Source organism: Lepisosteus oculatus, chromosome 18, assembly GCF_040954835.1.
Source record: "Lepisosteus oculatus isolate fLepOcu1 chromosome 18, fLepOcu1.hap2, whole genome shotgun sequence".
Taxonomy (NCBI): Eukaryota; Metazoa; Chordata; class Actinopteri; order Semionotiformes; family Lepisosteidae; genus Lepisosteus; species Lepisosteus oculatus.
In genome coordinates this window covers 22,198,565-22,226,104 of record NC_090713.1, presented here as the reverse complement: position 1 = coordinate 22,226,104, position 27,540 = coordinate 22,198,565, and the positions used below count along the sequence as shown (strand labels likewise).

The 27,540-nt window shown below is 59.4% G+C and overlaps 3 protein-coding genes across 4 annotated transcripts; 2 read left to right on the top strand and 1 right to left on the bottom strand.

The window, feature by feature from the left end:
* Positions 1–404: 404 nt before the first annotated feature.
* Positions 405–12,790, bottom strand: LOC102689296 (dual specificity protein phosphatase 10). The gene is made up of 4 exons (XM_069180463.1): positions 12,465–12,790; positions 8,272–9,903; positions 6,282–6,602; positions 405–4,958 (listed from the first exon to the last, which is right to left on the bottom strand). The coding sequence occupies exons 2-4, from the start codon at positions 9,881–9,883 to the stop codon at positions 4,693–4,695; spliced, it is 2,199 nt and encodes a 732-aa protein (XP_069036564.1). The 5' UTR covers positions 9,884–9,903; positions 12,465–12,790; the 3' UTR covers positions 405–4,692.
* Positions 6,720–7,677, top strand: LOC138223962 (uncharacterized; the record flags this gene model as incomplete). The annotated part of the gene is made up of 2 exons (XM_069180139.1): positions 6,720–6,750; positions 7,061–7,677. Coding segments are annotated over exons 1-2 (648 nt in total), but the record flags the coding sequence as incomplete, so codon positions are not given.
* Positions 12,791–16,744: 3,954 nt separating the features above from the next.
* krcp (kelch repeat-containing protein) lies at positions 16,745–25,571 on the top strand. Of its 2 annotated transcripts, XM_069180477.1 has the most exons (13): positions 16,746–16,963; positions 18,168–18,335; positions 18,628–18,727; positions 19,184–19,234; positions 19,686–19,890; positions 20,296–20,427; positions 20,957–21,144; positions 21,533–21,729; positions 21,984–22,075; positions 22,536–22,590; positions 23,115–23,212; positions 23,896–23,987; positions 24,444–25,571. In XM_069180477.1, exons 1-13 carry the CDS (start codon positions 16,902–16,904, stop codon positions 24,579–24,581), a joined length of 1,578 nt encoding a protein of 525 aa, XP_069036578.1. In that variant the 5' UTR covers positions 16,746–16,901; the 3' UTR covers positions 24,582–25,571. The 2 variants fall into 2 exon arrangements, with proteins under 2 accessions (XP_069036579.1, XP_069036578.1); XM_069180478.1 differs by lacking the exon at positions 19,184–19,234 and having other exon boundaries at positions 16,745–16,963.
* Positions 25,572–27,540: the final 1,969 nt, after the last annotated feature.

The window sequence follows — 27,540 nt, the reverse complement described above, 5'->3', positions numbered from 1 at the left end:
AGGAGGCCATGAGGGGTAAAGGCCAGGGGGGAATTTGGGCCAGGACACTGGGGTAACACCCCTACTCTTCAAGAGAAACACCCTGGGGTTTTTAATGACCACAGGACCTCAGTTTTACATCTCATTCAAATCATGGCGCCTGTTTACAGTCTAGTGTCCCCGTCACTATACTGGGGCATCAGGACCCACACAGTCCGCAGGGTGAGCGCCCCCTGCTGGCCCCACTAACACCTCTCCCAGCAGCAGCCTCAGCTCTCCCAGGAGTCTCCCCTCCAGGTGCTGGCCAGGCTCTGGGCTTGGAGGAGTCACTTGAGAGCACGTCTGATGTGGGGAAGAAAGTCTTTAACACATGATTGTGGCCAAAACTCTTCCCAGACAAATAACCAGCAGGGGACCAGTGGGGCGTCAATCTTTGAGTTTTATTTATTTTTAGCCTTTTTCCCCCCCCATGTTTCTGCTGCAGTTTGGTTTCCGAGTCTGGTCGCTCTCTCGTCGCTGGTACCCGGACATCCGTTACACGGCAGGCGAGCCCGATCCCGATCCCTCCCCACCGCCTCTGGACCTCTGGCCCTCCGGTGAGTTTGTCCTCCCCCTATGTCCTGTAGGGGGGGCTCCTCTCCCCCCCCAGAAACGGCTGCTGGTTTTCCTTCTCTCTCTGCACTGTGAATTGAATTCAAATCCTTATCCGACGTGTGAAGCAGGCGACCCCCCCTGGGATTTAACGTTCCGTATTCCATTCTTAGTTTTTTTCTGGGGGGGCTTTCCCAGGAAATGACCCCCTTCTCCCAGGGGAAGGGCCAGGATCCTGCTTCCGCCTGGGTCTTGGCACACGAGGAGAGAGAGAGCAGGGGTCCGGTCCGGCCCGTTCCGCCCCAGAGGCAGCAGTCGGATCCGCACCCAGACATGCGAGGTTTATTGTCCCCCGAGAAGAGTCGGAATCGGTCGGGCAGCTGGGCGGGGGAAGTTCCCAAGGAAGACATCAGTCCCCCGGAATAATAACGATAACAATGAACAACGATATAAAGGCGTCTGCCTTTCACGTCTTGTGCAAAATCAACAGGAAGGAGGCGGATGACGGGCCGGGGGGGTGGAAGGGGAGTTTGGGCCACGGCGCGGTTTGACCCCCCTGGCCGTTTATCAGGAAGACTCAGATTAGTGGGGGTGAGGGCAGGTTCCAGGGTTCAGCTGCAGCCGAGGGGGAGCAGGAGGTAACGGCGATAACCCCCCCACGTACCCAGGCGTGAGCTGAGCGGGCAGACAGGGCCAAAACCCACGAAACCGCGGCAGGTCCGCGACTGCCCAGGGTCAGGTGGCCAGTGGCGCGTCCCCTGTGGCCGCACCAGGTATTGCAACGAGGGCAGGTTTCCTCCTGGGTCCAGGCTCCAGCTCCGGCGCCGGCCCGCTGACGGGCGCCGGACCCCGCTGGGCAGGCTCTTCGGACCGAAGAGATTCAAAGCGAGTGAAAATGGACGTCGTTAATTCCCCGCTTCAGTGGTGTCTCTCGCTAACTTGTCACTGGAGGTCCGTCAGCCCGTGAGCGTCTGTGCAGCTGAGGCAGCGTGTAGGCCTCTGTGCGGCCTGGTGGCGTTTCAATCGGGTAGTTCAGGAGCGAGGCGAGAGAACCGGACAGCGAGAGAGTCGTGCCCAGTGGAGCTCCTCAGCAGCGACACTGTCTCTGCTGGACATCGCTCCGATGGCTCGATCAGGCCTGTTGTTAACCCGTTCCTGCCCTGGAACCCGGGTTTCACAGCTCCCCTCCTCCCCAGTTCTGCAGCTGCAGTAGACACAGCCCTTTGGTCTCCCAGCGTGCCGAGCGAGAGCGGGCTCCCATATTCCCCTCTCGCCCTTCTGCAGGCGCCCACTAGGTGGCGCTGCTAGACACACCAGGGAGCTCGGATACCCAGAGACGGGGGACAGGGTTCACACCAGGTACTCCTCCCATCCTGTGTGTTCACAGACGCTAAGCACCAGGTTCCAAACAGAAATCCCACTTTTTCAGTAGTGGGCCATAGAAACCCCAAAGACACTGGGGTCCCCCAGACTACGGAACAATGAGCAGGAGGCAGCAAGAAGGATTCACAGTGAAATTTACCAATAAAGCTCTTTGTCTTTGTTCTTTCCACCCCAAAAAAAATACTTAAAATGCATAGTATGGCATTTGAGGAAGTAGCAGTGATAGCAGGTCTCTAACACAGAGACGGACACCTACACAGACCTTCAGCACGAACATGGATCAGGGGAGGAGACAGACGGGGACACATGGGGATCAGGGGAGGAGAGAGACGGGGACACAAATGGGGATCAGGGGAGAGAAGAGACGGGGACACACATGGGGATTAGGGGAGGAGAGAGACGGGGACACACATGGGGATCAGGGGAGAGAAGAGACGGGGACACACATGGGGATCAGGGGAGGAGAGAGACGGGGACACACATGGGGATCAGGGGAGGAGAGAGACGGGGACACAAATGGGGATCAGGGGAGAGAAGAGACGGGGACACACATGGGGATTAGGGGAGGAGAGAGACGGGGACACACAGGGGGATCGGGGGAGGAGATGCAGGAAGTTCTGGGATTGATCACGGCAGCCCAGGGCACCCCTCTCCCCCTCTGTGCACGTCTTCCTTCGCTGATGAAGAGTCGATCATTATTGCAGGCCAGTCCTCCTCCTCCTCCTCCGGGCGCCTCCCGTCCCTCTCGTTTCTCTCCGTTGATCCCGACGAGACAAGGTGAAAGGGGCAGTCCTGAGCGGTGCGTTGTGTGTTTGTCTTGTCGCTGCACGGTGCTCTTCAGAGACGGGGGGGATCATGGCGAGGGGGACACGAGGAAGGGGGGGTCCGCTCGGCGGTCCCGGCTGCCTCCCCTCTCAGGGGCTCGGAGGACGACCCCTGGCTCTTGACCAGCTCTGGGAAGGAGCGGCTCCCTCTGTCCTATCCCCATAGGCTCCTAATGCCTGGTTTTCATCCCCCAGCATGCTGGAGGAAGGCTCTGTCTCCACTCACTTGGCCCAGGACTTGTCCACCAGCCCCCTTTTAGAGATCTAGACTGACTCTCTACAGCCCTGGTGATGGTGAGGAGCTCTTCAGTAGTGACGGGCGATCTAGACTGACTCTCTACAGCCCTGGTGATGGTGGAGAGTTCTTCAGTAGTGACGGGCGATCTAGACTGACTCTCTACAGCCCTGGTGATGGTGGAGAGTTCTTCAGTAGTGACGGGCGATCTAGACTGACTCTCTACAGCCCTGGTGATGGTGAGGAGTTCTTCAGTAGTGACGGGCGATCTAGACTGACTCTTTACAGCCCTGGTGATCATGAGGAGCTCTTCAGTAGTGACGGGCGATCTAGACTGACTCTGGTGATGGTGGAAGACTTTATTTGAAGTTACTGGCAATCTAAACCACAGATCAGAGGAGGGGAGCTCGTGCTTAAGGCTGAATGAAGATAGAGTGCTGAGTGCTGAAGGTAGAGTGGAGATGGGCTCCAAACAAAGAAGACAGAAAAGCAGGATTAGGAATGGCAGAATAATCCCAAATCACAGTCCGAGGTGTACGTTAGGGGGTTTTCAGACCCCACCCCCAGGGTACTGGGGTAGCTGCTCTTCCACGTTTTTATTGGCTCTTGAGCTCTTCCTGCCCAAGCCATGGAGACCAGAGAAACTGAGGCCAACAAACCCCCATTGTCTATCCACTCCGCTCCTGCTCAGTTTCAGGTCAGTTATTTTATTGCACGTTTCCCCAGAATATAAAAAAATAGAACTGACTTGAGACCTCCCGCTCTCTAGGGGGCGCTGTCCTGGCGGGGGTGGGGGTGTTCGCTTGTAATCAGCCACTGTGAGGGAGTCCGCCACCCCGCTGTACTCCCCCAAAGCAGAGTTCTTTCAGACAAATAATTAAAAAACAGGAATTAGCCCATTTGTTTCATCTTGGAAAGTCCCGTTTTGTCCCTCTGCCTGCTGCTATGTCATTGCCACAGTCTCATTGCCCCCGGATCGGGATTAGCCCATAGCCAGGCATCCAGTTCAGGTCTTCCCAGAAAGTCCGAGCGCATCTCCTGGACGTTGAGGGGGACCGAGGGTGGAATTCCCTGGGCTGTAAAATCTTGGCACGGTTTTGAAAAGAAGGGTGGTGGAGGAGGGGGAGATGGCTTCAGGCCAGTGTTTGCACACGTGGTGGTGTAAGGTCATGGCAGGTATATGACCCACGACCTCCAGGCCCGTCTCCTTCAGGCCAGCTCCTCTGCTCCCGGATCCTTCAGGATTTGAGACTACAGATCTTGAAGGGGTCCAGACGTCAACCTCTGGAGACACAGCCAAGACATCCTGCAGGGCCTGAGCTAGACTCACACACACAGGCACACACCAACGCACACTCAACACAGCCTTGAACCCAACACACACTCAACACACCCTCAAACACAACATACACGCAGGCACACACCAACACACCCTCAAACACAACATGCACACCAACACACACTCGGGTACACACCAACACACACTCGCACACCTTCAAACACAACACACATACAGGTACACATCAACGCACACTCAACGCACCCTCGCACACAGATACACACACTCACACAGCCCTCTCAGAAACCCCCAGGAACAGCAGCCAGTGGCAGTGGGATTCCAATTTGATCGCGAACGGGGGCCGACTCGCAGTGAGGGCCCCCCTCCAGCTCCCCCAGCCCTCAGACCTCAGTCTCCACGCCGGTGAGTTTCGGGGTGAGGATGCGGGGGGTGACCCCGGAGTTGAGGTCGTTCTCGAACTCCAGCAGCTGGCCCATGAAGTTGAGGTTGGGCGAGATGACGGGGCGCCTGCCCTTCACATACTTGTAGGCGTCCGTCATGGTCATGAGGCTGTGCTTCATCAGGTAGGCGATGACGATGGTGGCCGAGCGCGACACCCCCGCCTGGCAGTGGATCAGCACCCCCTTCCTGCACTGGTGCGCCTCCTCTGGTGAGACACAGGAACAGCAGGCCAGCAGGTCAGACAGGTGAAGGGCTAGAATACACCTCTGCCTCCAGAGAGAGAGAGGAGCAGAGGGAGAGGGATAGGAGCAGAGGAAGAGGGAGAGACAGAGGAGACATCAAGAGGGAGGGAGAGGGGAGGGAGGAAAGGGGGAAAGAGAGACGGGAGAGATCGGGAGGGAGGAGAGGGAGAGGGAGAGATCGGGAGGGAGAAGGGGGAGACGGGAGGGAGGAGAGGGAGACGGGAGAGATCGGGAGGGAGGAGAGGGAGACAGAAGAGATTGGGAGGGAGGAGAGGGAGACAGGAGAGATCAGGAGGGAGGAGAGGGAGAGATCAGGAGGGAGGAGAGGGAGACAGGAGAGATCAGGAGGGAAGAGAGGGAGAGATCGGGAGGGAGGAGAGGGAGACAGGAGGGATCAGGAGGGAGGAGAGGGAGACAGGAGAGATCAGGAGGGAGGAGAGGGAGACGGGAGAGATCGGGAGCGAGGAGAGGGAGACGGGAGAGATCAGGAGGGAGGAGAGGGAGACAGGAGAGATCGGGAGCGAGGAGAGGGAGACGGGAGAGATCGGGAGGGAAGAGAGGGAGACGGGAGAGATCAGGAGGGAAGAGAGGGAGACGGGAGAGATCGGGAGCGAGGAGAGGGAGACGGGAGAGATCAGGAGGGAGGAGAGGGAGACAGGAGAGATCGGGAGGGAGGAGAGGGAGACAGGAGAGATCGGGAGGGAGGAGAGGGAGACGGGACAGATCGGGAGCGAGGAGAGGGAGACAGGAGAGATCAGGAGGGAGGAGAGGGAGACAGGAGAGATCGGGAGCGAGGAGAGGGAGACAGGAGAGATCGGGAGCGAGGAGAGGGAGACGGGAGAGATCAGGAGGGAGGAGAGGGAGACGGGAGAGATCAGGAGGGAGGAGAGGGAGAGATCAGGAGGGAGGAGAGGGAGACAGGAGAGATCAGGAGGGAGGAGAGGGAGACGGGAGAGATCGGGAGCGAGGAGAGGGAGACGGGAGAGATCAGGAGGGAGGAGAGGGAGACGGGAGAGATCGGGAGCGAGGAGAGGGAGACGGGAGAGATCAGGAGGGAGGAGAGGGAGACAGGAGAGATCGGGAGCGAGGAGAGGGAGACAGGAGAGATCGGGAGCGAGGAGAGGGAGACGGGAGAGATCAGGAGGGAGGAGAGGGAGACGGGAGAGATCAGGAGGGAGGAGAGGGAGACGGGAGAGATCGGGAGCGAGGAGAGGGAGACAGAAGAGATCGGGAGGGAGGAGAGGGAGACGGGAGAGATGAGCAGCAGGGGAGCGGTCCTGCCTCACCGATGAACTCGAAGACCTCCTCGAAGTACTGCCGCAGGTTCTGCCTGCTGTTGTCGGTGGCGGGCAGCCTCTTGTAGCGCACCAGGCACGTGCTCAGGTGGTACAGGGGCAGGTGCGTGGTGACGTTGACCACGAAGCCGATGTTCAGGCGCAGCAGCAGCTCCAGGTCCTGGGCGTCGCTCTCGTTGCCCAGGAACAGGAAGGGCAGGATGGGGCTCAGCGGCGCGTTCTCGATGTCCGGCGTCATCACCAGCTGGCCGCTCGCCTCCCACGAGGCCGACAGGGACAGGGTAGCTGGGGGCAGGAGCTCGGCCGGCGGGGCTGGGGAGAGGGAGGGAGAGTCTCATCCGTCTTTTACGAAAAAAGTAGAAAACCCTAACAGAGGAATTTGAATCCAAACGCAAGGGCTCGCTGGCGTGTCCGGGGCGGGGCAGGCCGATGGACAGTCCAGTGCTGGACGCTGGCCGAGGTGAGCGGTTCGAACTTCCTCAGAGAATCAGACTCCCGGTGCGCAGCAGTCTGATCCGCTCCAGGTTTTTTCCGGACAGATTTTGAAATCCCCAGCCAGCATTGGCTGTGCCCCAAGAATGCATACATCATAACACGAGTAAGGGGACCCCCCCACACACACACACACATTGAAAAAGAAGAAGAAGAGGGACAGGGTGTCCCACCCCTCACCTCGCCCCCCGCCCCCAGGGCGTCCCACCCCTCACCTCACCTCACCCCCCGCCCCCAGGGCGTCCCACCCCTCACCTCACCTCGCCCCCCGCCCCCAGGGCGTCCCACCCCTCACCTCGCCCCCCGCCCCCAGGGCGTCCCACCCCTCACCTCGCCCCCCGCCCCCAGGGCGTCCCACCCCTCACCTCACCTCACCCCCCGCCCCCAGGGCGTCCCACCCCTCACCTCGCCCCCCGCCCCCAGGGCGTCCCACCCCTCACCTCTTCCCCCGCCCCCAGAGCGTCCCACCCCTCACCTCACCTCTTCCCCCGCCCCCAGGGCGTCCCACCCCTCACCTCACCTCGCCCCCAGGGCGTCCCACCCCTCACCTCACCTCACCCCCCGCCCCCAGGGCGTCCCACCCCTCACCTCGCCCCCCGCCCCCAGGGCGTCCCACCCCTCACCTCGCCCCCCGCCCCCAGGGCGTCCCACCCCTCACCTCGCCCCCCGCCCCCAGGGTGTCCCACCCCTCACCTCGCCCCCCGCCCCCAGGGCGTCCCACCCCTCACCTCTTCCCCCGCCCCCAGGGCGTCCCACCCCTCACCTCGCCCCCCGCCCCCAGGGCGTCCCACCCCTCACCTCGCCCCCCGCCCCCAGGGCGTCCCACCCCTCACCTCACCTCGCCCCCAGGGCGTCCCACCCCTCACCTCACCTCACCCCCCGCCCCCAGGGCGTCCCACCCCTCACCTCGCCCCCCGCCCCCAGGGCGTCCCACCCCTCACCTCACCTCACCCCCCGCCCCCAGGGCGTCCCACCCCTCACCTCGCCCCCCGCCCCCAGGGCGTCCCACCCCTCACCTCTTCCCCCGCCCCCAGAGCGTCCCACCCCTCACCTCACCTCTTCCCCCGCCCCCAGGGCGTCCCACCCCTCACCTCACCTCGCCCCCAGGGCGTCCCACCCCTCACCTCACCTCACCCCCCGCCCCCAGGGCGTCCCACCCCTCACCTCGCCCCCCGCCCCCAGGGCGTCCCACCCCTCACCTCGCCCCCCGCCCCCAGGGCGTCCCACCCCTCACCTCGCCCCCCGCCCCCAGGGTGTCCCACCCCTCACCTCGCCCCCCGCCCCCAGGGCGTCCCACCCCTCACCTCTTCCCCCGCCCCCAGGGCGTCCCACCCCTCACCTCACCTCACCCCCCGCCCCCAGGGCGTCCCACCCCTCACCTCGCCCCCCGCCCCCAGGGCGTCCCACCCCTCACCTCGCCCCCCGCCCCCAGGGCGTCCCACCCCTCACCTCACCTCTTCCCCCGCCCCCAGGGCGTCCCACCCCTCACCTCGCCCGTTGCTCTCGTCCTGCTCCTTGTTGAGGGAGTTGAGCACCAGGTGCAGGGGCTGCCCCTCCCTGTCCCGCGGCGCGGCGCTGGGCCTGGTGAGGGTGGCGTGGGCGGAGCCGGGCGGGGAGGAGGCGGGCGATGAGCTGGCGGGGGAGGCAGGCGGGCGGCGGGGGAGGGGCGGCGCGCAGGGCTCGTCGGCCAGCCCGTTGGCGTTGGCGCCGGTGGCCTCCCGGGGCCAGAGCCGCTGCAGCGAGTCGCGCGCGGACGAGGCGGAGATGAAGTCCAGCACGGCCAGCTTGCCCTGCTGCAGCCGCCGGCGCCCCGCTGCGTCCGTGAAGTGCGGGGGGCCCCGGGAGAAGCCGGCCAGGTTCCGGCAGTCCAGGACGACGGGCCCGGCGGCGCTGTTCTGCTGGCCGCCGGGCAGGGTCTGCAGGGGGATGTGGTGCTGGGCCTTGGACCGGGTCATCTTCTTGGCCAGCTCCTCGGGCCAGATGGTGCGGACGCTGTAGTCGTCGTCGTCGCCAGCCGTGTACGCCCCGGGGCCCGGGCCCCTGGGGCCGCGGGGGTCGAAGGTCACGATGGGGTCGCTGCTGCAGAAGCTGCAGGTGGAGCCGCCGGACTTGGCCGAGGGGGGGCAGCTGCCCACGCAGCTCTGCAGCGCCCGCAGCGTGGAGGAGGACAGGGGCGCGCAGGGCAGGCAGCCGCCCACCAGCCTCCGCCGCAGGCCGCCGGGGCTGCCCAGGGGCCGCAGGAGCCCCGCGCGGCACTCCGACGCCGTGGAGGCGGAGGAGGAGGTGTTGGTGGCGGAGGAGGCCGACAGGCAGCCCCCCAGGGACCTCAGCCCCGCCAGGCCGCCGCCGCCGCCGCGGCAGGGCAGCGGGGGGCTCCGCCAGCAGCCCCGGGGGCGCAGGAGGTCCAGGGCGCAGGAGTGCTCGGGGCTGGAGTACCTGCAGGACGAGCTGGTGGGGCTGCTGGCCGCCCCGGCCCGGCTCGGGGGCTGCCTGGGGAGGCCCGGCTGGATGTTCTCCCTGCTGGCGCAGGGCACCTCCTGGAGGATCCGGGACGGGTAGCTGGCGGGGGGCGGGTAGGAGGCGAGGGGCTCTCTCCCTCCCCGGCCGCCGCCTCCTCCTCCTCCCTCAGTTTGGGGTTTGTGGTGGCCCCCCCCAGAGCCCAGCCCCAGGCTGCCCCCCAAGAGCGCCCCCGAGAGGCGGCGGTGGGGGTGGTGCGGGTTCTGGGTGATCGGGGGCCCCGCCTCCCTCCTCTTCTCGGGCTGCTGCCCCAGGTCCAGGCGCAGGGACACCAGCGGCTCCCGGAGCCCCCCCCTGCGGCCGCCGGGACCGCCGGGCCCGCCCCGGGCCGCCCCCCCCAGCGAGAGCTTGATGTCGATGGTGTGGGTGTGGCCCCTGTGGCCCTCGGCCCCGGCGCCCGCCCCGGGCTGTGGGGGCTGCGGGGGGGTCCGGCGCGGCTCCGGAGAGCGCCGTTTGCGCTCGGAGGAGGAGGTGGAGGAGGAGGAGCGGGGGGCGGGGCCGTCCCGAGGGGACCCCAGGCGCAGGGCCAAGGTCTTGGGGCGCTGGAGAATCACGATCCGCTCGTCCAGCGGGAGAGGCGGCATCAGGGATCGGGGATCACCGCCTGGGAGACAGGCAAGGAGACAGGATGAGCCACAGCCCGGAGCAGGCAGAGCTGGAGCTGTGATGAATAGCAGAGACTGATGAGGAGGACAGACAGAGTGGCTGATGAAGAGGAGAGACTGATGAGGAGGAGAGACAGAGGGACAGAGTGGCTGATGAAGAGGGGAGACTGAGACTCTGATGAAGAGGAGAGACTGATGAGGAGGAGAGACAGAGGGACAGAGTGGCTATTGAAGAGGAGAGACTGATGAAGAGGACAGACAGAGGGACGGAGTGGCTGATGAAGAGGGGAGACTGATGAGGAGGAGAGACAGAGGGACAGAGTGGCTGATGAAGAGGGGAGACTGAGAGTCTGATGAAGAGGAGAGACTGATGAGGAGGAGAGACAGAGGGACAGAGTGGCTGATGAAGAGGAGAGACTGATGAAGAGGAGAGACAGAGGGACAGACTGGCTGATGAAGAGGAGAGACAGAGGGACAGATTGGCTGATGAAGAGGAGAGACTGAGAGACTGATGAAGAGGAGAGACAGAGGGACAGAGTGGCTGATGAAGAGGAGAGACTGACGAAGAGGAGAGACAGAGGGACAAAGTGGCTGATGAATAGGAGAGAGTCTGATGAAGAGGAGAGTCTGATGAAGAGGAGAGACAGAGTGGCTGATGAAGAGGAGAGACAGAGGGACAGAGTGGCTGATGAAGAGGAGAGAGTCTGATGAAGAGGAGAGACAGAGTGGCTGATGAAGAGGAGAGAGTCTGATTAGCCAGGCTGGTCAAGTCAAGGTGATACAGGCCTCAGAATGGGTCTCAGAATGAGTGCTTCAGGCCCGTCTCCCCCGGGACTCCTAAAGAGGTCGTCTTGACCCACTTTCCTGCTCCAGCAGTGCGGGCGCTGGCATCTCTCCCTCTCCCTCCCGGGAGAACGGGCCGCCCCCCACAGCGTCCACGCTCGCTGGCTCGTCAGCGCTAGCAACCGGACCGGACCGGACCAGACCGGACCGGGGAGGGAGGGATTCACTGCTCTCTTCCCCAGGAGTCTCATCAGAATAGCACATAAACTCATTCCAGGGGGCTCGCTCAGAGTGCGGCTCCGATGTCTCGGGTTCGAGCCCCTGTCAGCAGGGGGCGCTGCGGAGCATGGCGGGTGGGCGTGGTCTGTAGGGGGAGGGGCGTGTCCAGGAAGCCTGAACCGGGGCGCATAGGCAGTGGTCTGGGAGCCCCGTCTTTCCCAAACAAAACGAAACAAAAAAATCAACAGAAAAAGGCGGTTTTGGCAAAAGCCGAAAGATGAACCGCCCCTCCTCATATTAGGAGGTCTCCTAATAACCCCCCTCTCTAAACTGGCTCCCTCACTGAGAGCTGGGGTGTGGGGAGCGGACTGGCGCATCACCCAGGTGGGGTACACACTGCTGGGGTGCAGGGGATCCCCATGAGCTGTCCAGAGCTCTGAGGGGGGGTCCAGAAGAGAGCTCTGGCAGAGTGTGGATCACTCAGTTATTGTTTACTCTGCTTGCAATTGTATCGTTGCCTCACACGTGCCAGGAGAGCGCAACACGCGCTGGTCTGGCCCAGGGATGTGTGTGTGTGTGTGAGTGCGTGCGGGGGGGGTCAGTGTCCGGCACACGCACGCACGCACGCACGCACGCAGGTTCAGCACGCGAGCGACACGCGCCATCAAGCCAGATTCAAAGAAGAAAGAAAAAAAGGCGCGCGCCGCTGCCTCAGCCTCCTGCCCCCGGGGCGGCACGAGTCTTCAGTGTGGAGCGCGCGGAGAGCAGGAGGAGGAGGAGGAAACCCGGGGAGCCTTCCTCCTGTTCGCGCCGGACCCGCGGGTGCTCTTGTGAAATGCCCCCGGACTCGAACGCGCGGCTCCAGAATGAGGTCAGGTGCGGAGCTGCCCCCCCTCGATCCCCGTGACGCAGACGCGCGTGGGCAGGTAGCCTTTGTGAGCAACACGCGTCCGGAGGACACGGGGTGCCGTACAGGCGGCACGAACAGAACTCCCCCCCCCCACGCGTGGAACAGAAAACAAAAGAGCAGGCGTACAGGTGTGATGTCTGCGCGGACACGCACCCAGGGCGCCTCGAGCTCCCGGGGCCCACAGCCACAGCGCGCCCGGGGGTCTCTGGGGGGGCGCCGAGGAGCTCGCGTGCAGCTCCCAGGCCGCCGTTTGGCTCTGGTGAATACTACGGGGGGGTATTCTGGTCGGGGTCCCGGGGGGCAGGACAGGACTATCCGCAGCCCCAGTTAAATATGAATACCGCCGCCAGACTGCGGGCTGGGCAGAGCGGCTGTCGAACCCGGAGTCCCGGGGCAGTGCTTCTGTCTGGCGGGGTGCATTTATGAAAACAGCACCCTGCGCACATAGGAATCATCAACACGCAATAGCGACGTATCTGTTTGATATGTGCGTCTGTGCAGTCTAATAGAGATCTATACCTGCGCGCATAAACAAATCTCTCTATATGTATGTTACGTGCACGCATCTGTGATTGAGGGCACAGACGCGGCTGGGCTCCCAGACTGGCGGTACAGGTCCGAAAGATGCACGGATAAGGATCCACTTACGTTAGGAGCTGGTCTTCCGGAGGAGCGTCATGGGTCGTTGTGGATAATTCCAGCTGTATGGCAGCGCTTGTGGACGCGCATCTGTGCATAAATGTGTGTGATGCCCGGACACACACGCGTGTATATCTCCTGGCTCGGATGCACGGGACCGTGCGGCGCGGTGCCCTTGCCAGCGCGCTCGTGCGAGGCCGTGCCGGGCCGGAGCGCAGACAGGGGTTCGGCGGTACTGTGGGGCAGACTCTGTAGATCACAATTCTATTATTGCTCTTGTGCTCCGCTGCTGGAATATAGACACCGAGGGGAACGTGAGAGTGTGTGTGTGTGTGGAAGAGCGGGGGGGGGGTAGTCTGAGTCGGTCTGTGTGTGTGTCAAGGGGAAGGGGGCGGGTCCCGGCCAGCGGGTGACATCATCCTCAGCCAATAGGAACCCGGGGTGCCGCGGGACGCAGGCGAGATGGTCTCGGTCAGGAGTCCGGTTCGGTTCCCGGCCGGGGCTGGGCTGGGCTGGGCTGGGCTATCGGGGTTTGGATCGGGGGAAGAGATAGGCACCGTGCCCGCCCTTTAAGATTATATAACCGGAAGGTGGCGGAGAGTGTTCTGTTGAATATTTAACCCCATCAGCACACGCGCACGGCAGTCTGTCTTGTCCGCGATCACCAGTCTGTTAATGTGTGTGTTATTGTGTGTTATTGTGTGTGTGTCAGTGTGCACTGTCAGTGTGTGTTATTGTGTGTTATTGTCTGTGTCAGTGTGCACTGTCAGTGTGTGTTATTGTGTGTGTCAGTGTGCACTGTCAGTGTGTGTTATTGTGTGTTATTGTGTGTGTCAGTGTGCACTGTCAGTGTGTGTTATTGTGTGTTATTGTGTGTGTCAGTGTGCACTGTCAGTGTGTGTTATTGTGTGTGTGTCAGTGTGCACTGTCAGTGTGTGTTATTGTGTGTGTCAGTGTGTGTTATTGTGTGTGTCAGTGTGCACTGTCAGTGTGTGTTATTGTGTGTCATAATAATAAAATAACTGTGTGTTATTGTGTGTGCCAGTGTGCACTGTCAGTGTGTGTTATTGCGTGTGTCACAAGAATAATAAAATAACTGTGTTATTGTGTGTGCCAGTGTGTATTGTCAGTGTGCATTGTCACTGTGTTATTGTGTGTGTGTATCAGTGTGCATTGTCAGATTGTGTGTCACTATGCACTGTCAGTGTGTATCAGTGTGCACTGTCAGAATGTGTTATTGTGTGTGTCAGCATGTGTTACTGTGTATGTGTCAGTGTGTGTTACTGTGTGTGTCAGTTTGTTACTTAGTGTCAGGGTGCAGGTTGTCTGTGTCTTGTCAGTGTACGTCTTTCAGAGTACACTCTCAGCATTGTATCGTGTGTGTTACTGTCTGTGTCAGTGTGTCGGTGAGTTTTACTGTGTCAGGGTGCAGTTTGTCAAGTTGTGTGTATCTGGATATGTGTTTCAGAGTGCACTGTCAGTGTGCTACTGTGTGTTACAGCGTGTTTCAGGGTGCAGTGTCAGTGTGTGTTACTGCGTGTGTCAGGGTGTGTTTTTCAGAGGTGTGTGTGTGTGTGTGAGAGCTCATGACAGCACTGTCCAGTTCTGCTGACACTAGGCTGATGTCATCATCCCTGACCACGCTGAGCTCTGACCCTCACAGATCCCAGACACAGATCACAGCATTACTCACAAGCTGACTGCGCCTGGGCATGAGATCACGAGCTCCGTGAAGCTCTGCTCCCCCAGCAGCCTGTCGGTCTCCCCAGACTGCCACCTGCACAGCCTAATTATCCAATTAACTGCAGGGCTGTAGCCCCGTTGACGAGCCTCCCTGGGCAATGATTAGAAACTGGACCTTCAGTCACACACACTGCTAAAGACCTCAGGAAACATCAGCACAGCTCTAAGAACGTAGTGAGGCTGATCATGTAACTGACTACTCAGTTTGGAACAGAGGATACCAGGCTCCCCAGGACTGGGACTGACCCCCCAGAGGATACCAGACCCCCCAGGACTGGGACTGACCCTCTCGGAGGATATCAGACCCCCCAGGACTGGGACTGACCCCCCCAGAGGATACCAGACCCCCCAGGACTGGGACTGACCCCCCAAGAGGATATCAGACCCCCCAGGACTGGGACTGACCCCCCAAGAGGATACCAGACCCCCCAGGACTGGGACTGACCCCCCCAGAGGATACCAGACCCCCCAGGACTGGGACTGACCCCCCAAGAGGATACCAGACCCCCCAGGACTGGGACTGACCCCCCCAGAGGATACCAGGCCCCCCAGGACTGGGAATCACCCCCCCAGAGGATACCAGGCCCCCCAGGACTGGGACTGACCCCCCCAGAGGATACCAGACCCCCCAGGACTGGGAATCACCCCTCCAGAGGATACCAGGCCCCCCAGGACTGGGACTGACCCCCCCAGAGGATACCAGACCCCCCAGGACTGGGACTGACCCCCCCAGAGGATACCAGACCCCCCAGGGCTGGGACTGACCCTCCAGTACTCCGGTTTGCAGGCGCAAATGCCGGTCTCTGTGACTTACCCCAGCCCCTGTGACCTACGCCAGCCCCTGTGAACTACCCCAGCCCCTGTGAACTACCCCTACCCCGGACAGCTGAGGTGCCCAGGACTTGGGGCTTGGGGTCCGGACGGGCCCGGCACTGTGGACTTGCTACAGCCCTGTTCCAGGCCACGGCCCTGCTTCTGTGACCTCACGCAGGATGAGACCCGGCTGTCATGCGATCAGCGAGCCGGATTATTACAGTATTGATCCTCCAGCGCAGCCTGGCCATGGCTACAGGACACACACAGCAGCCCTGATCGAAGTCTTCATCGCTCCCCAACACATTGTAATGACAGCGGCTCGGTTTAACACAGAACACTGGACACAGCCGAGGCCCCTGAGAGGCTCATCCTTCAGCTAAAGCTGTTTCAGTCCAGGAGACCCCAGTCAGGGACGAGCCCCTACAGCCCGGAGACCCCAGTTCGGGGTCCCAGTCCGGGGCGAGCCCCTACAGCCCGGAGAACCCAGTTCGGGGTCCCAGTCCGGGGCGAGCCCCTACAGCCCGGAGACCCCAGTTCGGGGTCCCAGTCCGGGGGGAGCCCCTACAGCCTGGAGACCCCAGTCTGGGATGAGCCCCTACAGCCCGGAGACCCCATTTCGGGGTGTCAAACAAACTGACACACACAGCATGACACAACACATGCTGAAAACGACTGAGAACAGGACTGACTTCTTTACACAAAGGGAGGTGGGAGTGTGGAACAGGTTGCCCAGCCATGCGGTTGAAGTCGATATCCTGTTTTCTTTCACGTAGTGGCTGTATGAGATCCTGGGATCAGTTAACCAGGAGCCAGGCTGGATGGACGGGGAGGGCGTCACTTGTCTGAGTCTGGGCTCGTGCTGTTATAGGAACCAAGGACACAGTCAGAGGCCTCACTCCCACTCCGAATACTTCTCATAAGAAATGAAATCACTCAGGACACAAGACTGTTCAGGCAGGGGCAGTGTGTCACCGATGGGAAATAACACAGCCACATTATGGTATGACTAACAATGTCAGGAGCCCGGTCTGTTTATATATTTCTACTTACAACACGTATGACATGGGGATGGTCCGCATTGGTAAAAATGACGTGGGTGGAACTACATTTAATACAATACCAGTCATGGTACCGTATATAAAAATAGTGTTGTAATATTTTATATAAAAAAGGTGATCTAAAAAAAGACAGAAGTCCTAAAATGGTTAGTCATCCCACAACATGGCCGTGTCAACACTAATCAGTGACAGACGGCCCCTGCCATTACTGCCAAAAGAATTGACTCAAGTCTGCTATTAGCACCGAGCTTACGTTGCCTGGTTAACATTCAGCCGCGACAATAGTCAATAGGCGTTGTTAAATGATCTAAAACACGCTTTTGGATTGAAATAGCCTTTAGACAGTTCTAACAATCGCAATAAAATGCAGTTTTTTTCCAAAGAATACTCATGATACTTTTTTTTACGCGATATGATGAATATATGATGAGAGCAACGAAAGAGTGAAAAGATCTTTTGATCATTCAAGACGTTGCTTTCAGTACTACCGCACTCGAGCATTTTAAAGCACACGCGCCTAGCTCGGCAGCCTGACGACATTTCCGGGGCTAGCGAAACGCCTGCGTGAAGTCCCGCCTCCCATAATCCCAGGTGACCGCCTCTCACTGGTCCCCCAGTCCGTCAATCAGGTGGAGGCAGGGCGCAGGATTGGCGGGGGAGGGACCTTTCCCCATGGGGGCGGGGTCAGTTTGGCGGGAGATTCAGAAACTGGCAGAGCGGCGCGGGCGGGGAGGCGATTTTGTTTTTGTTTTTTTATAATTAATGCTATTGTTCTTACAAAACGTCGATCCGGACACCATTGATGCGTGTTGCATGAACTCTTTTTAGAATGGGAGACCTGGCTTTTTATGTGGTTTTTGGCACCGAAGAGCGGCCGCGCAAACTGTGGAGGTAAGAAACATAATCTCACTTTTTAGGAGGGAAATGTGTGCCACAGTGTTTACAGCAATAATACAGCCTCTGTCACAGTGTCTACCGCAATAATACAGCCTCTGTCACAGCGCAGAAGTATAGTAAATACAGTAATAATACAGCCTCTGTCACAGCGCAGAAATACAGTGATAATACAGCCTCACTGTATACAGTAATAATACAGCCTCTGTCACAGTGCAGAGATACAGTAAATACAGTGATAATACAGCCTGTTTTACTGTACACAGTAATAATACAGCCCTCTGTCACAGCGCAGAAATACAGTAAATACAGTAATAATACAGTGATAATAAAGCCTCTGTCACAGTGCAGAAATACAGTGATAATACAGCCTCTCACAGTGCAGAAACACAGTAAATACAGTGATAATACAGCCTCTGTCACAGTGCAGAAATACAGTAATAATACAGCCTGTTTTACTGTACACAGTAATAATACAGCCTCTGTCACAGTGCAGAAACAGTAAATACAGTAATAATACAGCCGCTGTCACAGTGCAGAGATACAGTAAATACAGTGATAATACAGCCTCTGTCACAGTGCAGAAATACAGTGATAATACAGCCTCACTGTATACAGTAATAATACAGCCTCTGTCAAAGTGCATAAATACAGTAAATACAGTAATAATACAGCCTGCTTTACTGTATATAGTGATAATACAGCCTCTGTCACTGTGCAGAAATACAGTGATAATACAGCCTCTGTCAAAGTGCATAAATACAGTAAATACAGTGATAATACAGCCTCTGTCACAGTGCAGAAATACAGTAAATACAGTGATAATACAGCCTGCTTTACTGTATACAGTGATAATACAGCCTCTGTCACAGTGCAGAAACACAGTAAATACAGTAATAATACAGCCTCTGTCACAGTGCAGAGATACAGTAAATACAGTGATAATACAGCCTCTGTCACAGTGCAGAAACACAGTGATAATACAGCCTCACTGTATACAGTAATAATACAGCCTCTGTCACAGTGCAGAAATACAGTAAATAAAGTAATAATACAGCCTGTTTTACTGTATATAGTGATAATACAGCCTCTGTCACAGTGCAGAAAAACAGTGATAATAACTATGAGGACATGCAGCTTGTTCCAGACTCCCACCACCCTTTGTGTAAAGACGTGACTTGCCCTCCCTCTCGCCCTGCAGCGACGGCGCCTGCGGCCAGTTCTCGGTGGGGGTGCCGGCCGTGCCCCCCGAGCTGCTGGTGGTGTTCGGATGTGGAGAGTGGGCCCCAGGAGGGGCGGAGGTCGCCGTGGAGCTGCGGGGGCCCGGAGAGGAGGCCCTCCCCCTTGGGAAACTCACCCCGCACTGCAGGTACAATTTACCCCCCTGCCTGGGGTTGCAGTAGACTCAGTGATACCCCCCCCGACCCCTTACACAGCAGTCCCCACTCCACTCCAGGGTTGACAGGTTTGTTAGAGACGTGTCCACACTGGGAGTCTGGGGGGGTCAGACTGCAGGGCAGAGAAAACCTGGAGCGGATCAGGCTGCTGTGCAATAGGAGCGTCTAACTGGTTATCTGGAAAACCTGGTCTGGATCAGGCTGTGCCTTCCCGATAATTTTTTTGGACTGTGGCTCTTCTGTCCTGTCCCCCTGTCCGCCCAGGTGTCTGCTGTGGGAGCCGGGCCGATCGGCGGACTGGGAGAAGTGGGCAAGCAAGACGGGGAGCTCTGGTCTCAGTCTGAGACTGCGTGTTCAGGGAGAGGTAGGTACCAGCCCGGCGGGCGCAGGGTCACTGGGAGGTCACCGTGCTGACCAGCCTGGCCTTGCCCCAGGCCTGAAACACCAACAGACACTGTCCTGAAGGCATTACTGCTGCTCCCTCGGCAGACATCTTTGTTTGGGGCAGTTGGCAGGAGCCTCACCTGTAACCTACAGGAACAGGAAGTGCAGCAGAATGCAGGGTTCTGATTGGCTAGTCCATCACGAAGGGCCTGGTAGTGTGAGTAGGCCTTCGGTTGAGGGGGGGTTGGGGGATTAATTAATCTACGAAGTCTCTGCGCCCCGCCCTCCCGGACCCAGTTTTATACCTCTCTGGTTTGCAATGTATTTGGGGGCTGGAGACCTGAAAGATGGGGTGAAAGTGGCTCTGCATGAGCAGTGGGTGGGCGGGAGGTCGGGTGAGCTGGTGTGGTGAGCTGATACCCCCCGTGTCCAACAGGAGGACAGCGCCAGGGCGGGGCAGCAGGGCAGCCAGGAACCGACCACAGAGGTGAGCGTCTGCCTCCTCTCTGCCCCCCCATCCTCTCCTCCTGTCTCCCTCCTCTGTCCTTCCTCTCTCTCCCCTCCTCTTCTATCCCTCCTCTCCCCTCTTATCTCTTCTCCCTCCTCCCCTCCCCTCCTCTCCCCTCCTCTCTCCCTCCTCTACCTCCTCTCTCTCCCCTCCTCTTCTCTCCCTCCTCTCCCCTCCTCTCCCTTCTCCCTCCTCCCCCCTCTGCTCTCCTCTCCCTCCTCTCCCCTCTGCTCTCCTCTCCCCTCCTCTCCCCTCTGCTCTCCTCTCCCCTCCTCTCCCCTCTGCTCTCCTCTCCCTCCTCTCCCCTCTGCTCTCCCCTCTGCTCTCCTCTCCCCTCCTCTCCCGTCTGCTCTCCTTTCCCTCCTCTCCCCTCTGCTCTCCTCTCCCTTCTCTAACAGACTGTCTGCCTTCTCTTGCTCGGCCTGTCCAGGCCACCACAACGCCCCCCTCAGGCAGGGCGAAGAGGAAGAGGGGACAGCTGGGCTGGGAGGAGGGGCAGGGGCAGGAGAACGTGCCCCCCAGCGTCCCCCCGGCCGAGGCCCAGCGCCGAGTCCGCAGTCACCCCCGCCCCGGCCACACACGCCCCTTCACCCCCGTACAGCCCTGCAGGCCCGAGGGCAAGAGCAAGGCCCCAGGTGAGAGTGTGTGAGAGTGTGTGTGTTTATGACAGTGAGCGTGTGTGCGAGAGTGAGAGTGAGTGTGTGTGTTGCAGTGTGTTACAGCGTATATTCGTGCGGTACAGTGTGTGTGTTGCAGTGTATTAAAGTGTGTGTTGGGGTACAGTGCGTGTGTGTGACTGTGTTGCAGTGCAGTCCAGCGCGTGTGTGTGTGTGTGTGTGTGTGTGTGTGACCGTGTGTTGCAGTGCAGTCCAGCGTGTGTGTGTGACTGTGTGTTGCAGTGCAGATTCTGTGTTGGTGGACCCTGACCTGAGAAGCCGTGCTCTTCCCTGGGCTAACGAGTCCCTTGAGCGATGGGCCGAGGTGACGGAGCCTGTCTGTGCCTGAGCCCAGCCTGAGCTGTGACTTGTCTTCCTGGGCAGTGTGCGGAGCCGAACCCTCAGGGCGCTGGGGCCACACCCTGTGCCCCATCGGCTCCCAGACGGCCATCCTGATCGGCGGACAGGGTTCGAGAATGCAGTTCTGTAAGGACCCCATGTGGAAGCTCTGCACAGGTGAGGCACCCAGTGATGATGATGATGATGATGATGGTGTGTGTAAAACCTGAGGTTACCAACGCAGGGAACTCCCTCCACTTGGCTGCCAGCCTAGCTGATCCCATCCAGTTCCTTCCTGAAACATCTCAGGTAACCCTTGCTTGTTCCAGCCCCCCGCCACCCTTGGCGTAAGGACGATCCGCTTGTTCTCAGTTTTAAAGCCACTTCCTCTTAGTCTCCAGGCTTGTGCTCCTCCGGTATTCCCGTTATGTGTCGCCCGGGTGCGGCCGCACTGCGTTCCCGGGGTTAGAGGGAGGCCTTTATCTTGGCCAGCTCGTGCGGCTGATTCAGCTGTCCAGACGCCCCCCAGGGCACATTGACCAAGCTGACTGCGGTGGACTTCTTTACACAAAGAGTGGCGGGAGGCTGGGACGAGCTACCCAGACCTCTTTCCGGGACGTCTTCCCGGGTCCGACTGCGTGAGACCCTCAGATCAACGAGCCACAGACTTCTAACTAGCGAGTTTCCTTCTCCTGGGGTGCTGCAGAGGACCTCTCCTGGGTCGCCGCGGAGACCATCGCCGACGGCCCCACCCCTGACTGCCGGATTGGTCACACGGCGACCTTCGACCCGGAAAAGAAACGGATTTACGTGTTCGGCGGCTCCAAGAACAAGAAGTGGTTCAACGACGTCCACATCCTGGACACGGTCAGCTGGCGCTGGACCATGGTGGAGGTAAAGTGGACCGGTACAGAGCAGCAGCACCTCCTAGAGAGGGGGTTCTTTCCCTGGGGGGTCAGACGCCCCTTCTTGGGGGGAGGAGGGGGGGCGAGACATGCCAGATGTTTTTTTAGAAGATGAATCCTTTCAGCACACTAATTAAGCACGGGCGCATTTGCACAAGACTTCGTTTCTCCAGTCCTCGGGATCTGGGGGGGAGTTTTTCATAGCGTCTTCATTTCACTGCAAGACTAAAAGAAGTCAATAAGGACATAATTGTATCTGGTTCAGTCTGTCGTGATGGTGGATCTGAGGTTTAAAGGACTGAGCTGCTGCAATGATTTTTGGGGGTGGGGGGACCTGTACTTTACTTACTCCCTCTCTGCACCCCCCTCCCCCCCAGGCACAGGGCAAGGTGCCCCCCCTGGCCTATCACACCTGCAGCCTGTTCCGGGGGGAGCTGTTCGTCCTGGGGGGGGTGTTCCCGCGCCCCCACCCCGAGCCCGATGGCTGCAGCGACTCTCTCTACATCTTCAACCCCGAGCTGGGCATCTGGTACCAGCCCATCGTCCTCGGCGACCGGCCCGCGCCGCGATCCGGGTGAGGACCGGGGGGCCGGGGCGTGGGGGGGCAGTGGGGGCGGGGTGTGATTGACCTCTGAAACTGGGGGGCTCAGGTGAGGACTGGGGGGCCAGGGTGTGGGGGGACAGTGAGGGCGGGGAGTTATTGACCTCTGAAACTGGGGGGCTCAAGTGAGGACTGGGGGGCCAGGGTGTGGGGGGACAGTGAGGGCAGGGAGTTATTGACCTCTGAAACTGACCCCCCCCCCATCCGTCGTGTGTCTTCCCGGCCAGGCACTCCGCCTGCGTGATCCGGGGAAAGATCTACATCTTCGGAGGCTGGGACACGCCCATCTGCTACAACGACACGCACGCGCTGGACCTGGGTAAGACGCCCGGCCGCCCGCGGGCTCTGCTGGCACACTGGCCTGCTCGCCGCTGTCCTGTAGCAAGGAGAGGCTACAGCCTGGCGAATGAAGCAGTTCCATCTGTTTTATTAACTCTTTCTCCAGTCCAGGGCCGCAGGGGAGCCTGTCCCAGCAGCTGGAGAAAGGCGGGGTACAGCCCGGATGGGACCCCAGTCCATCGCAGGGCACCCACAGACACACACACCAGGGGCAGTCTTTCCAGAAGACAATTTTCCTCCCAGGATGTCTTTGGACTGTGGGAGGAAACTGGGGGAAACCCACGTGAATGTGCGTGGGGGGGGGGGGGGGACATGCAAACTCCACCCAGACAGCCTCCCAGGCGCAGAATTGCACCCCAGAGCTGTGCCGCAGTGTCCCCTGCGGACCGCTGGAGGGGACACGATTGTATCTGCCTGACGCTGCGGCTCCTGTGTTTCAGGTCTGATGGAGTTCTCTGCTGTGGAAGTACGTGGAGCGCCCCCTTCCCCCCGGAGGTATAACTGCACCCTCTGTTTTTTTTTTGTTTTTTTTAGTTGTTGTTCCAAATCAGAAATGCCAGTTACAATCACCTCAGTATCAGGAGCAGATGAGCTGGTCAATGCTGTAGAAATCACCCTCCCCCAACAGTAAGCCTTTGAAATCTGAATGTGTTCAGATACAGAATCACTGACACTTGAGTCAGGAATGTATCTCTACGTACTTGTTACTCTCTTCATAAATCACAAGTTTCTTCCTTCTCTTGAATGTAAACAGTTTGGTTAGAAGTAAAACAACTGTAAAATTTTAAGGGAATAGATAAGCTTCGACTCAGTTCTTTGAGTGTGACGCATATTGGTCAATTTGTATTCTAAAACGATAGTTGTGCAATGTCTTCTGTATTTAAAACGGGTTTTATCTGTTCTCTAAAATGAGTCTTTTTTTTAAAAAAAGGAAATGACCCGTCCACTCCCCTCCCCCCTCCCCCCTCCTCCCTCCCCCACCCCCTCGTTAGCTAATTGGTGGTGCTTGTGTGTGCTAGCTGGCACGGCAGCGCGGTGCTCTCCGGCGGCAGCTTCCTGGTCCACGGCGGCTACGACGGCCACCGGGCGCTGAACGACAGCTTCGTCTTCGACACAGGTCAGGCGCGGGGGGGGGCTTCTGGGGCCTGTCGCGGAGCCGGCGGGCTGTCTCCCTGGAGATAACGGCGCAGGGCCAGAGGCCGACCGCTGACCGATCCCAGGATCCCCTCCTGCTGTTTCCCCGCAAAGACTCCAGGGTATCGGCCTTAACAGCGTGGCTTGTTCCCCCCCACTCCCGCCACTCTCTGTGTAAAGAAGAGCCTCGCAGTCTCCTCTATTGGCCTGTCAGGGCGGGACAGTGTGAATCAATGTGGGGGAGTAGTGGACAGTGGTGGACAGTGAGAGTGGTGGACTGTGGTGGGGCACTGAGAGTGCAGGTCAGTGGTGGACAGTGGGAGACAGTGGTGGGGCAGTGAGAGTGCAGGTCAGTGGTGGACAGTGGGAGACAGTGGTGGGGCAGTGAGAGTGCAGGTCAGTGGTGGACAGTGGTGGACAGTTGTGGACAGTTGTGGGGCAGTGAGAGTGCAGGTCAGTGGTGGACAGTGGGAGACAGTGGTGGACAGTTGTGTGGCAGTGAGAGTGCAGGTCAGTGGTGGACATTGGGAGACAGTGGTGGACAGTGGTGGGGCACTGAGAGTTATGGACAGTGGGGGACAGTGGTGGACGTTCCCTTCAGGCCCGGAACTGTGCCCGGTCGCTCTCGGTGTTGGGGGTTAACCGTGCGCACCCCGTCTCTTGCAGAGAGCAGCACGTGGACGGCCATCGTGCACCCCCTCCTGACGGCCACGCCCCGCGCCGGCCACACCATCGTCGCCCTGGGAGGCGCAGAGCAGGTAGGAGCAGCCCAGGAGGGGCGGGAGATATAGCGCCTTCTGTCCTCGGGGCTGGGACGTCACTCAGAGCCACGAGACTCCCCGAAACACGAAGGCGCTGCGTTTCGGGAACGCCCCTTTCAGCAGCAGAAACAAATCAGACCTGTTCGGTTCTGTTGTGGGGCTGTGTGAACCCCCCCCCCCCCCCAAGACCAGGCGCTATATCTCGAGAGAGAAAGCAATCCAGACGCTGCCTTCGGTGGCTCAAGCCGGCACAGACAGAGCAGGTTTCGTTGCCTGTGCAGACGTGCCCCTGCTGCAGGGCGGTCCAGGCCGCTGCAGTCTGACTCATCGCCGGGCTCTCGTATGCAGCTTACCGCCGAAGCCCAGGCCGAACGACACGATGCGCGTTGGGTATTTTCGCGGCCTTCCGCTGCCCGTGCCGCGCGTGACGAACGTTGGTCCCCTCTCACCCAGGACCCCGCGGATCCGGAGGGCCCGGAGGGCCCCGAGCCCCGTCCACACGCGCTGCTGGTCTTCGGGGGCGGGGACAACGAGGGCGCCTTCTTCTCCGACAGGCTGACCCTGAAGATCGACGAGCTGCTGGGCCAATAGGGCCCCGCCCCGGCGGAGCTGGGGGTCGCCGTCTCTATGAGCGGGTTTGGCGCGTGGAGGCCCGCGCGGTCGTGGGCCCGTGCCGTGTCAGGCCCTGCCGCTGCGTGTGTATTTGTCACTGAAGATGCTGACGGGCTTCTGCTGATGAGCTCTGTTCCGCGTGGGAGGCCCGTGCCTGATCCAGCGTGTAGGCCAGGGCGCTGTGGTGGAGCAGGGGGTTCAGTTCCGGGTGTGGGGTGCTGTCTGTGTGGAGTCCGCATGTTCTCCCCCGTGTTTGTGTGGGTGTCCTCCCACAGTCCACAGTCCACAGACATGCTGGTGGCTTAATTAGCTCCTGGGGAAAACTGGCCCTGGTGCGAGTGTGTGTGTGTGTCCTGTGATGGACTGGCGTCCCGTCCAGGGTGTGTGTGTGTGTGTGTGTGTGTGTGTGTGTCCTGTGATGGACTGGCGCCCCGTCCAGGGTGAGTGAGTGAGTGTGTGTGTCAGTGAGTGTGTGTCCTGTGATGGACTGGCGTCCCGTCCAGGGTGAGTGTGTGTGTGTGTCAGTGTGTGTGTGTCCTGTGATGGACTGGCGTCCCGTCCAGGGTGAGTGAGTGTGTGTGTCAGTGTGTGTGTGTCCTGTGATGGACTGGCGTCCCGTCCAGGGTGAGTGTGTGTGTGTGTCAGTGAGTGTGTGTCCTGTGATGGACTGGCGTCCCGTCCAGGGTGTACCCCGCCTGGAGCCCACTGCTTGCTGGGATAGGCTCGGGCTCCCCCGTGACTCCCTGCTGGAGAAGGTGATTGGACGAATTTGTGATTTCCCCCAGCTGGACCCTGGATTTCATCTCGGCTGCAGAGAGATTGACAGCCGCTCGTTAATTTCAGCTGTTTGTTTTGCTGTGGTTTCTTGGAATTTTTTTCCCTTGGGGCAGTGTTGTAAGTCTCTTGGGATTTTCGTTTCCTTGTAAATAGCGGGGGTTGTTTGATTAAAAAAATTCATGTTTTAAGGTGGCCGATGGTGCAAAGTCATTATTAACCTTATGTACCTTTTAAATAAGATGGTGGACACTACTTGCACAGAGGACACCAGCTTCATGTTACATTTTAATCTATATTTTATCACAGGACCAGTTCCTGGGCTGGGGTATTTATCACAGGACCAGTTCCTGGGCTGGGGTATTTATCACAGGACCAGTTCCTGGGCTGGGGTATTTATCACAGGCCCAGTACCGGGGCCGGGGTATTTATCACAGGACCAGTTCCTGGGCTGGGGTATTTATCACAGGCCCAGTACCGGGGCTGGGGTATTTATCACAGGCCCAGTTCCCGGGCTGGGGTATTTATCACAGGACCAGTTCCCGGGCTGGGGTATTTATCACAGGACCAGTACCGGGGCTGGAGTATTTATCACAGGCCCAGTTCCCGGGCTGGGGTATTTATCACAGGCCCAGTACCGGGGCTGGGGTATTTATCAGAATCCACCGGCTGTGCTCTGCTTTGGAATGGATTTCAAGAGTCAAGGTGTTGTTTCACAGACTGGCCACTGGGTGGCAGCAGGCATTAATAAAATCCCTGTTTTCATGTCCAGTCTCCGCTGCAGCGATGGGGGGTGGGGGGGATATGCACACACCAGAGGAGTCGGAGCACAGGACGTACTTACAATCTCAAAGACTCAACACAATACACTTCACTCAACCTGAACCCGTTAACCAGTAAGACCCACGCACGTGTGAGGAGAAAACAATGAGTTGCCTGATCAAAACTTGAGCACGTTTTTCTTCGACTTAAGACCCCGAAGAATTTAATGTTACATCTTTAAGGCAACATCCTCCGTCTGTAAGAGCTGAAAACAGTCACACAGGTCAGGTTTTTCCTGTTGCCAAGGCGGTTAGGGGTTCGAATGAGTAACTGAGAGTCCACCAGGAACAGACCCCAGCAGCTCTGAGTGACCAGGACTGGAGATCCCCGCAGGAGAGACAGCGCCCCCCACAGGACCAGGACTGGACACCCCTGCAGGACCAGGACTGGGGACCCCCGCAGGAGAGACAGCGCCCCCCACAGGACCAGGACTGGACACCCCCGCAGGACCAGGACTGGGGGCCCCCGCAGGAGAGACCCTAAAGCAGGGCTGTTGCTCTCCCTTCCTGCAGGGGGCGCTGTGTGGGTCTGTGCTGTCAGTTGGACTGCTGGGGGGGGGAGGAGCCGGGTAGGACAGTGAGGGTGTTGTGTGTCAGGTTTCTTGCGGAGGGCGTCAGCGCGGCCTGTCGGACCTGTCGCTCTGAGCGCCGCCTTCAGCCCAAGGCCTTCCTGTTGCATCCCCCCGCCACCCTTTGCGCAGAAACACGCCTGCGGGGTTTGAACCTGCTTCCTGGGTGTCCTACCAACCCCGCGCCGTTCCCCCTCACGGCTGCTCCCATGATCCTCTCCTCCTGCCTTGGGCCCAGGGGATTGTGGGCTGGGCTCTGGGTTTCGCCAGGACACGTGGGAGCTGCCCTGCATTAGACCCACACGGACCGCAGGGTGAGCGCCCCCTGCTGGCCCCACTAACACCTCTTCCAGCAGCAGCCTCAGCTCTCCCAGGAGTCTCCCCTCCAGGTGCTGGCCAGGCTCACCCTGCTGGGCTCCAGCGGGACTGCCGGTGGTGAGCCGCAGGGCGATACGGCTTCTGGCAGTGCCATTAATTAGATACTAGGGGCAGTCTTCCTGCCATCTTGACCGTCCCACTGGGGGCAGAATCTGTGATTTGTCAAGCTCCTCTATTCATTCCGGGGCAAATGCAACAACACAAACAACAAAAAAGAGCAACACAACACCTGTCTGGGCAAGGAGGGGCCAAAATCGCCTTTCGGGAAAAAAAAAAAAACGTGACCGAGCGCAGCCGGAAATTGCCGAACGTCGTCGCGCTCGCGTCCGGTCGCGGGTTGACCTCCCCCCCGCCCCCCTCCTCTTTCTCCGGGAATTGCCGAAGCGCCTTCGGGCC

Bases quoted from the DNA above. Each gene is read 5' to 3' on its own strand.
- LOC102689296 (XM_069180463.1), bottom strand. From the start codon at position 9,883: ATGCCGCCTCTCCCGCTGGACGAGCGGATCGTGATTCTCCAGCGCCCC. The intron at 6,603-8,271 runs GTGAGGGGTGGG...CCCTCTCCCCAG, and splicing joins GGACGAGAGCAACGGGCGAG to CCCCGCCGGCCGAGCTCCTG. The intron at 4,959-6,281 runs GTGAGGCAGGAC...GTGTCTCACCAG, and splicing joins GGAGGTCTTCGAGTTCATCG to AGGAGGCGCACCAGTGCAGG.
- krcp (XM_069180477.1), top strand. From the start codon at position 16,902: ATGGGAGACCTGGCTTTTTATGTGGTTTTTGGCACCGAAGAGCGGCCG. The intron at 22,076-22,535 runs GTAAGACGCCCG...CCTGTGTTTCAG, and splicing joins CACGCACGCGCTGGACCTGG to GTCTGATGGAGTTCTCTGCT. The intron at 23,213-23,895 runs GTCAGGCGCGGG...CGTCTCTTGCAG, and splicing joins CAGCTTCGTCTTCGACACAG to AGAGCAGCACGTGGACGGCC.